The sequence below is a fragment of the Erpetoichthys calabaricus genome, chromosome 4 (assembly GCF_900747795.2).
Source record: "Erpetoichthys calabaricus chromosome 4, fErpCal1.3, whole genome shotgun sequence".
Lineage (NCBI taxonomy): Eukaryota > Metazoa > Chordata > Cladistia > Polypteriformes > Polypteridae > Erpetoichthys > Erpetoichthys calabaricus.
This window is the reverse complement of record NC_041397.2, coordinates 49,294,735-49,307,757: the sequence shown is the minus strand read 5'-3', so window position 1 is coordinate 49,307,757 and position 13,023 is coordinate 49,294,735. Positions and strand designations below refer to the sequence as shown.

The 13,023-nt window shown below is 37.9% G+C and overlaps 1 protein-coding gene across 1 annotated transcript in view; it reads left to right on the top strand.

Annotated features, from left to right (window-relative positions):
• Window positions 1-13,023, top strand: part of ptchd1 (patched domain containing 1) — a 167,347-nt gene that overhangs the window by 51,741 nt on the left and 102,583 nt on the right. The window contains exon 2 of the mRNA XM_028801249.2: window positions 11,802-12,462. Within this exon, the coding sequence (XP_028657082.2) occupies window positions 11,802-12,462 (661 nt within the window). The remainder of the gene's footprint in view (window positions 1-11,801; window positions 12,463-13,023) is intronic.

The following is a 13,023-nucleotide window of genomic DNA, read 5'->3' as shown; positions in this document are numbered from 1 at the left end:
TTCAGGAAGCAGCTTGCACAGAAGGTAGCAATGTGAAGATAATCTTTCAGCATTTTTAGACGAGCGTCCGTATCGTCTAGGTGTGCGAACAGCCCCCCTGCTCACACCCCCTACGTCAGGATCAGAGAAAGCGCAAGAGAGAGAAAGAGAAAAGTAAGTTGGGTAGCTTCTCAGCCATCTGCCAATAGCGTCCCTTGTATGAAATCAACTGGGCAAACCAACTGAGGAAGCATGTACCAGAAATTAAAAGATCCATTGTCCGCAGAAATCCGCGAACCAGCAAAAAATCCGCGATATATATTTAAATATGGTTACATATAAAATCCGCGATGGAGTGAAGCCGCGAAAGGCGAAGCACGATATAGCGAGGGATTACTGTATATATTTTCTTCACTGCCTTTTTGTATTTAGATCTGCCTTACATTCCAACAGAAAAAGAAAAAATAGCTAATTGCGCATTCTACTTTTGTGTATATACTTTTTTCATTAAAAAATGAATAAAACAGGAAAGTTTAAATAAATTCTGTCATTACTGACATGCTCAAATGAAATTCTACAAAACCCCAACTGTTTAATTCTAGTATTGATTATTTCTGAGGAGTTTATTATTTTTTCAACAATCCAATACTTCTTAAATTTAAACTTTTTATTTTATATTTCTTTGGCAATATTTTGATAAATAAATTACTGTACTGATCTCATTCTGACAGGATCGAAAAGAAAAAAAATACAGCAGGATAAAGAAAGTCATTGTCATTGTTATGGCCCTGAGAGACGCCATCAACTGACCAAAAAAAGCCTCCTATTCCACCTTCTTAGCTGTCCCTTGAACCATCCAGAAATCCCTGCCTCTATTCCCCGCCCCTCTGTTTAGGGTGACGCCCCTTTTCTTCCCTTTACTGTCAATCACATCCCTAACATCAGTCCTCAGTGCTGTTCTCCACCCTCCCCACTAGACCTAACAGTCAGTTTCCCTCCAGGCTTCAACCCGGCTGGGACGCTACAATATTGTTATATGTTAGTATTATTTTTATTAAGTTTACAATAAAATCTAATATAATTGAGTTGTTCCCCCTTTGGCACTTTATGGCAGATTACAAAGTATTTTCTTGTGAAAAAGGTTTGGTTTCAGTACAAACCATCTGTGCACATTTAACTTAATGGATATTGGTACTAATTGTAAGATAATACTCATATACTATAGATTATATTAAATTACAAGAGCTCAGTTAACTGTGCAAATACTGCTACAGGCATCATTTAATATGGTTGTTAATTAAATAGATTTGCAGATAAGTTTGCGTTACTGGAAATGCTTGAATTGCCTATACTTTTTTCAGTTCCCCTTCTTTGTATGACAGCCCAGATATATTAATTATTGCATACACATTTATATTTTAAACATATACAGTAATTATAACTTTTTCATTACATCTTTAAAACTGGAATTACATATTTCCTCTTCCAACGCACCATGCACTACTGCATATCTACTGTAGTATGAAAATGAAAATTGTGACCAGTCCTACCTGAGAGAAGGGCCTGTCCTTGATGTTAACAAAAATAGAAAGAAAATCCCATTATTAAATATTAATTAGAAGTTATCATAATTTTTTGACAATTAATAATAATAATAATAATAATGGTGAAGATATAATTTTTTTTTACAAATAATAATAATGGTGGTGTAGTAGGTAGCATGGCTGCCTCACAGACCTACAATTCGAATTCCTCACCCAGATCCATCATACTAATGTGTGCGCTTTCTGGCTTCATCTGGAATACAACAACAACAACAACATTTATTTATATAGCACATTTTCATACAAATAATGTAGCTCAAAGTGCTTTACATGATGAAGAAAGAGAGAAAAAAACAGACAAAATAAGAATTAAAATAAGAGAACACTAATTATCATAGAATAAAAGTAAGGACCGATGGCCAGGGAGGACAGTAAAAACAAATAAAAACTCCAGACGGCTGGAGAGAAAAATAAAATCTGCAGGAGTTCCAGGCCACGAGACCACCCAGCCCCCTCTAGGCATTCTACCTAACATAAATGACATCAATCAGTCCTCATTGTATTCAAGGTTCTCATGGAAGGACGGTCACGTGGACTCCTGGTCTTTAATCCATAAATGTAGGGACATCACGGTGCTTTGATTAGGTGGTGGTGGCGCAGATCAAAACCGGAAAAAGAACAGAAGAGAGAGTAGGGGTTAGTACGGATTTTGGAGCCACCATGAATAATAATGATAATTAATTGAATATACAGAGCATCAGGATTAAACTAAAATGAAGCTATGAGAAAGCCATGTTAAAGTAATATGTTTTCAGCAGTGTTTTAAAGTGCTCCACTGTATTAGCCTGGCAAATTCCTATTGGCAAGCTATTCCAGATTTTAGGTGCATAACAGTAGAAGGCTGCCTCACCACTTCTTTTAAGTTTAGCTCTTGGAATTCTAAGCAGACACTCATTTGAAGATCTGAGGTTACGATTTGGAGTGTATAGTGTCAGACATTCTGAAATATAAAATGGAGCGAGATTATTTAAGGCTTTATAAACCATAAGTAGTATTTTAAAGTCAATTCTAAATGACACAGGTAACCAATGTAGTGACATCAAAACTGGAGAAATGTGCTTGGATTTTCTTTTCCTAGTTAAGATTCTAGCAGCTGCATTCTGCACTAGTTGCAATTGATTTATGTCTTTTTTCGGTAGTCCTGAGAGGAGTGTGTTACAGTAATCTAGTCGACTGAAAACAAAAGCATGAACTAATTTCTCAGCATCTTTCAATGATATATGAGGTCTAACTTTTGCTATATTTCTTAAGTGAAAAAATGCTGTCCTAGTGATCTGATTAATCTGTGATTTAAAATTCAGGTCAGAGTCAATAGTTACCCCTAAATTCTTTACCTCCTTCTTGACTTTTAATCCTAATGCATCAAGTTTATTTCTAATTACCTCATTATATCCATTATTGCCATTCACTAAAATTTCAGTTTTCTCTTTATTTAGTTTGAGAAAATTACTACTCATCCATTCAGAAACACAAGTAAGACATTGTGTTAGTGAATCAACAGAGTTGGGGTCATCAGGTGCTATTGATAAGTACAGTTGTGTGTCATCAGCATAGCTGTGGTAGCTCACGTTATGCCCCGAGATAACCTGACCTAACGGAAGCATGTAAATCAAAAAGAGCAGCGGACCCAGGATAGAGCCTTGTGGAACACCATATAGAATATCATGTGTCATCGATGTATAATTACCAGAACTAACAAAGAATTTTCTACCTGCCAGGTAGGATTCAAACCAATTTAAGACACTGCCAGAAAGGCCCACTCATTGACTAAGGCGATTTCTAGAATATTGTGATCAATGGTATCAAATCCGGCACTCAGGTCTAAGAGGATGAGAACAGATAAATGGCCTCTCTCTGCATTTACCTGCAAGTCATTTACTACTTTAACGAGTGCAGTTTCTGTGCTGTGATTTGTTCTGAAACCCAACTAAAACTTATCAAGAATAGCATGTTTATTGAGGTGGTCATTTAGCTGCATAATGACTGCCTTCTCTAGAATTTTACTTAAGAAAGGCAAGTTAGAGATAGGTCTAAAATTTTCAAAAGCAGAGGAGTCAAGATTACATACCCACCCTCCAATATGCTACCTGTCCATCACAAATATTTTTTCACTGGTGTCATCAAGTGTAGATTTTAAGAGGTTGATACATTTTGATGGATTAGCTGTTAAAGGATTTAAGAATTTTGAATCATTGAATGTAATAAATAATCTACAGTTCAAAGACTGGCTCCCATTTTAGTTCAAATGCTTTCTCCAATATATAATCCAGTTTTCAGTATAGAGCCTAATATTTTACAAGCCATTACATTTTTTTCCTTTAGGTAATGTTTGAAAACAACTGTAATGGTTAACCTTAACTTATATCATTAAAAACAAGTACAACAGCTCAAGCATCATAATTTATAAATATAAATTAGAATGTTTGTCTGTATGTTCCCTATACAATCCTACACCCTTTAATGTCTGGTCCAAATTTTGCACAGTTGATCTCTATGACTATACAACCAAGACAGGATACTTTAGAACTCAAAATTTTGACCCTGGTGGTCCCAGTGTTTTTCCCATGTTTTCTACAGTTTGCACACCATTGCCACCTACTGACTTGGAGCAAGTGAAACATCCAAAGAGACTGAAGCCAGAGAAGCATACACAATGACCAGAGCTTAACATTAATACCTGAGCAATGCTGCATGCTGCCTTTATCTACTATAATATCAAAAGGAGTATTGTGCATATTTGTGGTGGGTGAGACTTGACCGAACACAAAGGGATGTTGTTTAATGTCTTTTTTGTTGGCTTTTCTTTATAATTTAAGCACTATGAACTGTACACTTTGTACTAAGAGGATGAGTCAGACATGACAGCTGTTGTCATGTGAAATTTTGCATACAAGTTGATAAATATTTTGTATGTCTTTATTTGTAACTTAGACAAAGCAATATAATATTAGTGTTACATTATAGATAATAACAGTAATGGTTTGATGGTTTAAGAACCCCTTCCCAACTTTTAGGAATGAGTCTCTTTGTAATTTTACGACAGGGTTCGGGGAAGTGCCTCAAACAAGTTTGGCTAATATTTCTCTGCTGAAGTTTCTCAGTCAACCCCCACAGAAGGCCAGGCTGCCAAACTGCCAAGCTTTACATTGGAACTGGCTTGTATCAGAAGCCCTTAAGTACCACGACGCCCTATTGGCTTAGGGATTAGACAGAAAATCTATAAATTTGCTTGATTTACCCCTCTCTCTCTCTTACCAAACTGCTGAATGACCATCTCACACCACGAACTGAAAAGGACAACACAATGAAGAGCACAGCTCGGCAGCCAATTTGAGACAGGCATGTGGCCTGTTCTGAAGAAAGCTGACCACAAATGATGCCTTAACTCTTTGAGGGCTGAATATTTTTTCCAAAAAACCTAGTTTCTGAAAAGCAATGTTTTCACACAGAAATCAACATAAAACGTCTGTTGCTGCATGCTGTGGCTGCCAGTTTGCCAAAAATGTGCAGCAGGTTTGTTGCCAGACTGTCTTTGTGAGGCTGGGGCAGCAGCAGCGGTCACAGTCGCAGTGCATTGCAATGTTGTTTCTACCTCTGGTCATTAAGTGGCAGTCATCCCTGGCAATCATTGTCAGTACCATGAGTAGCCGGGGACCAATCAGCTGAATCTGGAACCTCACATTCATTTTTAATCACTTATATCAAAATTGGAGTCGGACAAGTCATAGTCCAGTTCAGAGATAATAGGCAAAATGTCGTCCACTGAGTATTTTACTTTACGCATTCACTTTGGTCTTTTGCCAAATGTCAGTGCCATTTTTGCCGTTGTTTCCCCTTCGCTACTCACGAGAGTGCAGGAAATCTCAGTCAAACCAATGAAGCTAACTTTCCTTCTAGGAACGAGAGTCTAAACATAACGGTGGGTTTTGTCACAGTTTACAGTTGGTTACCATCGTCAACTCCTCCTTTTGACAAAAGTCAACATCAGCTCTGAAAGAGTTAACTAGAGACATTTTACGTAACTAACAAGTCTGTGTGCCGCCTGAAACTACACATCACTATTTATCAGGTTGTATGGTTGCCAATATTCAAATGTACTCTGCATATTGTTATAATTTATGAATATTATCAATAATACATTATTTAAAGTGTAACATAACTCCTGCTTGTCTTTTACTACACCTAGTTGCCCGAGATTATACATGTAGAAGTGAAGGTGGGAAGAAGTTATATACTATAATACCTTATAAACAGTGGTAAGTCTGTGAGATCTGAGGCATTCTGACAAAGGCTACATATTAATAATACAAAAGGGGAACGCAGAATAATATATTACTCTACCAAGACAAAACAACAGCATTCATGGTTAGAACACATCTAGAAGTCACCATAATTCTGGAATCCAATCAGACCCAAAAATAACAAATTTTCCACTTACGAGAGCAGAGACATTGGTAGAGAGGTAGTGTGGATGATGGATAGGACAGCTAACATTAAGAACAGGGTCACCATTTAAAAAACACGTAAAACTTTGCTTTCTTTCCTTAACCCATTCTACAAATATACATAGGTAACACCAGGTACTTTGGCTATTTAAATTATAATACATTAGTGAGACCACAGTTTGCAGGATGCGAAAATGACAAGTCTGTGTGCCGCCTGAAACTACACATCACTATGTGAAGCCGTGCAGCAAAATGAAACCAAGCACCTCTCCACACTAAAAGCCACAACCTTTTCTTTTGGCAGCTATGGGACCTACATTTCCAAAGACTTTTAACAATGTTAATCCATCAGGATTCTTTCAGTTAAATAATGAGTTATGTACAGGCCTGGCCTGATACTATGGGGACAGAAATTGAAAAAGGGACATCACCTTCTCAAAAGGAACTGTTGCTACCCGTCAGTTTTGGGTTAAAGGTTTTATAAACAATTTTACTAACTTAATGTGTGCCCCAGAAGTTTTGATTCATTGTCTGAAATAACTACACTAACCACAAAAACTAATTCACACCAAAAGTAATAATCTGTGCAGTTTCACAGCCACTCAAGCACTTTTTCATATTTAAATTTTGCAAGAGGGAACAAAAACAGTAGTTTGAGAAATGTTAAACCAGTTTTGTGGCACTTTCTCAACATTTTTGTGTCAGTTACAGAGTAAAGTGTATTACCTGCAACTTTATTTTCACTTTGTGTCTGTATTGTTTGTTTAGTAAGTGAACTGAGCTTCTTATGCACATAGGTTGAGTATAATGCACATATAGAGTGTTTACCTTGCGTTAATATTTATAAATACATTGTCTTGTGGTGATTTGTCCAGGGTTTGTTCCTGCCTTGTGCACTATGCTAGCTGAGATGTGCTCCAGCACCCTGCGACCATTTTAAATGACTGACATTGTCTTGATTTATGAATATGTTAAGGACGGTGAATGTTTGAGGAAGTCAAAGTTTCAATCATATAATCTTTTGATTAAACAAAGGTTACTAACAGAATAGTGAAATATCAGTTAATTAAGTAAAGATTTTTTAATACCAAATTTCAGGAGTGAGTATTTGTATTTACTTCACTTCAGGACTGAAATTGAATGTAAAGTTTCACTTGGGGTTTGCAAAGGATTCATGTCAATCAAAACATTCCTGCTCCCTCTCAGAATTTCAGAATTTATCCCTCATGCCAGCCTTGAGAACACCACCTGGACCACAACGTTTGGTGGAAGTGCAGTCAAGCCAGAAAGTAGGAAGGATATTATTATGCAAAGGGCTGCAGATTTCTAGAGCAGACTGCCAAGTCATATAATAAAAGGGAAGATCCAAATAAGTTGATTAACTTCTCTCCTCCAGTTTATAAAACTTCGGCATTTTTATAACATTAATGACAAACTCTGTCTTATCATAAACCTCTTAAATTCCTCTCAGAATATATTTCTTTCAACTCTGCAACTTCTACCTTGTGATAATAATGCTTGTTCTTTTTATCCACAGCAGCTTTTTGCACTCAACTACTCTGAACTCCAGTTTCCAGTTTTTTGTCCATATTTAAAAATTGTCCAAATTTCTTGAATTATTATTGCCTAATATATATTTTCTATTCTTCTTATCTACACGCTTCTCAAGTAACTGTATTTGAATGTATACATTAGTATGAGTAGTGGATGCAGTAAAGAATTTTACCTTAATTTCTGATAATTTACCATCTTGCCATCAAATGAATTGTACTGGCACTGATATGTATTGTTTTTAGTTTCAAATTCAGGTTTTTAACTGTCATATACAACCATCCATTAACATACCCCCTTCCCCATGTTCTGAATTTATTGAACTCAGAATTGCAAAAAAAACTGGTGCCAATTCCAGCAGAATCAGGTGCAAAATGGAAGCAGCCCTGCAAAGGACATTCAAACACATAGCCACACTCACACCCCACTTCACTGGGCCCATTTAGAATTGCTAATAGGCATAAGATTCACATCTATGGGACAAGAAGAAAAATGTATACAGGGCTAGAGCATGCATACTCCAGGCAGACTGTAACCAGATCTGGACTGGTCTGACAAGACAGCGGCGCTACACAAAAAGGGCCAGAGCAGATATTACTTCCTCAGACTCGGGTCTTTTGATGTATGCAGCAAGTTGCTGGAAATGTTCCATCAGTCAGTAGTAGCCAGTGTTGTTCTATGCTGCAGTCTCCTGGGGAAGTAACTTGACCTCAAGAGATGCACAATGCTTGAACAAACTTATCAGGAAAGCCTGATCCATCATGGAACGAACCCTGGACATACTGGAAGCTGTTGTGGGATAGAGTATGGTGTGGAAAGTTGGATGCCTCCAGGAAGCGCTATATTACAGCTCTTTTAGCCAGGGGCTTACTTCAGCAGACAATTCAGTCCTTCCTCCCAATGACCAAAACTAAATACTGATACTCCTTCAGTTTATTTTTCAATTTCTGCACAATATACACCATTGATTGATTGATTGTATTACGGGCAGCATGGTGGTGCAGTGGGTAGCACTGCCGCCTTGCAGGTAGGAGACCTGAGTTCGCTTCCCGGGTCCACTCTGTGTGGAGCTTGCATGTTCTCCCCGTGTCTGCATGGGTTTCCTCCGGGTACTCCGGTTCCCTCCCACAGTCCAAAGACATGCAGTTTAGGTGCATTGGTGATTCTAAATTGTCCCTAATGCATGCTTGGTGTATGTGTGTGTGTGTGCCTGTGTTGGCTGGAATTGGCTATTCTCCAGCAGACGCCCGTGGCCCTGTAGTTAGGATATAGCGGGTTGGATGATGGATGGATGATTGTATTATTTGTCCTATGAGTCTGTATCCTTGTGCTAAAGTTCCCCTTGGGACTAATAAAGTTTATCTAATCTAATTTAATCTAATCTGAACCCAAAATCTTAAACCTTTAAGACAGCAACACTCTGTCCTCCTAAGTGTAACCATTCATCCATGTATCTATCAATGTTCTTTCTTTGTCCATTAAATGATTTGGGTACGCAGTGCCTATATCAGATGTCACTATAATGTATATGTCATTATGAAAGATGGTCACACGCTTAATTCAGTGTTTTAGCTTTGGAACTTCTTACTAAATACTGAATATAGGAAATTCAGATAAAGAGGCTAACAGAAATCAAGAGGTTTTCTTTTGTATTCTGAATCCTGCCTAACATTTCTGTCTGGTTTATCCCTAAAGTAAGATCTTAATTTCCTGCCCTAATAATTAAATTTATCCTTGTGGACTCGTCTTAATTTTAAGCAAGTGCTAGAAGAGGTTTCAATTTTAGATTTTAGTACTGCTGTTAAAATTCATTCGGGCCCTGCAGTAGTTTTAATTTTACTGCAAAGTTTGCACCAAATTAAATATAATATTCATATAGTGCCACTAGCAATAAAATAGAAACATTTTGGTAAATATGAGTTGCAAAGTGAATGGAATTAAGGAGATTTCACAAAGTTGCTCTGTGATTGCGAACATTAGCGCAGGTCCCAATGAGCACAGTGGCCTCCATCATCCATAAGTGGAAGAAGTTCGAAACCACCAGAACTCTTCCTAGAGCTGGCCGGCCATCTAAACTGAGCGATCGGGGGAGAAGGGCCTTAGTCAGGGAGGTGACCAAGAACCCGATAGTCACTCTGTCAGAGGTCCTCTGTGGAGAGAGGAGAACCTTCCAGAAGGACAACCATCTCTGCAGCAATCCACCAATCAGGCCTGTATGGAAGAGTGGCCAGACGGAAGCCACTCCTTAGTAAAAGGCACATGGCAGCCCGCCTGGAGTTTGCCAAAAGGCACCTGAAGGACTCTCAGACCATGAGAAAGAAAATTCTCTGGTCTGATGAGACAAAGATTGAACTCTTTGGTGTGAATGCCAGGCGTCACATTTGGAGGAAACCAGGCACCGCTCATCACCAGGCCAATACCATCCCTACAGTGAAGCATGGTGGTGGCAGCATCATGCTGTGGGGATGTTTTTCAGCGGCAGGGACTGGGAGACTAGTCAGGATAAAGGGAAAGATGACTGCAACAATGTACAGAGACATCCTGGATGAAAACCTGCTCCAGAGCGCTCTTGACCTCAGACTGGGGCGACGGTTCATCTGTCAGCAGGACAACGAACCTAAGCACACAGCCAAGATATCAAAGGAGTGGCTTCAGGACAACTCTGTGAATGTCCCTGACTGGCCCAGCCAGAACATCTCTGGAGAGATCTTAAAATGGCTGTGCACCAACGCTTCCCATCCAACCTGATGGAGCTTGAGAGGTGCTGCAAAGAGGAATGAGTGAAACTGGCCAAGGATAGGTGTGCCAAGCTTGTGGCATCATATTCAAAAAGACTTGAGGCTGTAATTGCTGCCAAAGGTGCATCGACAAAGTATTGAGCAAAGGCTGTGAATACTTATGTACATGTGATTTCTCAGTTTTTCTATTTTTAATAAATTTGCAAAAACCTCAAGTAAACTTTTTTCACATTGTCATTATGGGGTGTTGTGTGTAGAATTCTGAGGAAAAAAATGAATTTAATCCATTTTGGAATAAGGCTGTAACATAACAAAATGTGGAAAAAGTGATGCGCTGTGAATACTTTCCGGATGCACTGTAGATAGATAGATAGATAGATAGATAGATAGATAGATAGATAGATAGATAGATAGATAGATAGATAGATAGATAGATAGATAGATAGATAGATGCTTTATTATTCCTGTTTTGCAGCTTTAACCCAATGAAGGCACAGCTATACATATATCAGGAATAACAAAAAATATAGATATGATAACAAGGTACATTACACCTATAACATGAATTATCTGTAAGTAGATGAACAAAGTATAGGTGTTTACTAAGTGTAAAGTGACTAGAATTGAACATACTTATAGGTTACAATTATACCATACAGGATGAAAGTCATTATCATGGTTTGCTCTTGCAAACTGTTGCCTAAATCTGAATATCCTGACGTTCATAAAACATTAAACAAGGGATAAGCACAATCTAAACTGAACGATTTAGGCTTAATAATTATTTTTTTCTTCATTAACTGTCAGTACTTTGCACTTTCCTTTTTTGTTTTGAAATTCATCTAATTAGCTCCTTTTCTTATTGTTTTAGCTTTTGAGGTTTTTTTTTTTTTTTTGCTGTTTTTCTAGCATAGTTCTTCACAAAGTTTGTCCATTTCAGTATTTACTTTCTTTTCTGCCCTTTAGTTCATTTAATGTGTAGTAAATTAATATTATAAACATTGTTATTGTGTTTATTATTAATTCTGTTCAATTAAATTGTTGAAAAACATTAAGAATTGTGTTGGACAAGACATCTGGTAGTTTTAGCCTTTCTTTTTGGAAAATATGAAAGGGTTTTTAAGGGTTTTCCTTTAGTTTTTCCTTTTTCTGTGTGGCTTTAAGATGATTTTTGTGTCCTGAGAATATCTTGACAGGTGGGCCTTTTCCCATCTGCACACTATCTACAGTATATTACATATCTATATTTTAAACTATACTCTGACCCTGATTTGGATAAAATGGGTTTGAGAATATTTTGTGTGGTATGTGTGTGTTTGGGGGGAGGAGGGTTTACATTTTCTTTTTTCTGGCAGCCCAAGTAGGCAAATCAAAAAATACTGTATATATATTTTTGGATGAACATGTATATGTAAACCTGTAAGAGTTTAGTAATATGAACATTGACCTCTACTTCGCTGTTCTTTCTCATGCTTACTTTACAGTTGCATACCTCCGTGACCAAGATTCAAGTGCACATGCTGGGTTTCAACTACACATTTGCGCATATTTGCATTTTGGACGATAATAAGAGTTGCATTGTTGATGAAATCATGCGTGTCCTGGAAGAGTTAAAAGCTTCAAGATCTTCAAACCGAACAAGCTTCACAATTCGGTATCCCATCACATACCTTAAGGATGGAAGGGAGGTCTATATTGGACATCAACTAGGAGGAGTCCTAACTCACAGCAAAGATCGGGTAAAGTCAGCTGAAGCAATTCAGTTAACCTACTATTTGCAAGCAATCAACGCATTGAATGACGTGGTCGCAAACAAGTGGGAAACCAAATTCTACGAAACAGTTGAACTTTTCCAGCAGGCACATCCGGAGCTGAAGATGTACCCCTTCATTTCTTCTTCTCTGCAAAGTGATTTTCAGAAGAGCAGCAAGGTTTCTGAGCAACACCTGATTACAAGCCTGACCCTTGTGGTAACACTAGCTATTCTCTTTAGTTCAATGTGGGACTGTGTCCGCAGCAAACCTTGGTTAGGCCTACTGGCTGTTCTGACAATTAGTCTTGCGACACTGACTTCAGCAGGGATAATCAACCTTGCTGGTGGGAAATACAATTCAACTTTCCTAGGAATTCCCTTCATTGTACTAGGTAACTGAATTTTATTTCTTTCAGATGCTTGTTGCTTTAATGTAATTGTCAGTTTAAATCTGCAGATAAAAGCATGCAGAACTAAGTTTTAAACTGTGTCGTGGTTAAGATTCAGAAGTTAGGTTAAAAGTCTGGAACAAGAGAGAGAAAGAAAGTCAGAGATGTCAGATATAGAACCAGGTAAAAATAGAAGGAGGCAGAGCAATATGTTCGTTAAGATTAGGAGGGTGTAAAAGAGTGGAAAGAAAGGATCAAGGGGGATTGATCCTGCCATGAAAGAAGCAGGTAGAGTAATGGCAAGTTAGGGAGAAAGAACAGTCTCCCTTTGTCAGAGCTCACAATCTGCAGGTCACAAGTTAAAAATATTTCTTAGCCTATATCTCAGGTGTTTGCATGTGGCTGATAACAACTTACCTGTCACTTTGTAGTACTAGTGAGAAATCCTTCTAAAATGTTCTTTAATTTACTGTTAGGAAGATTCACTAGCATTTACATACTTGAACAAAATGTTGTTGTTGACAGATCATTAGGCTTTGGAAAAGGTCGTTCGGCAATGAAGCA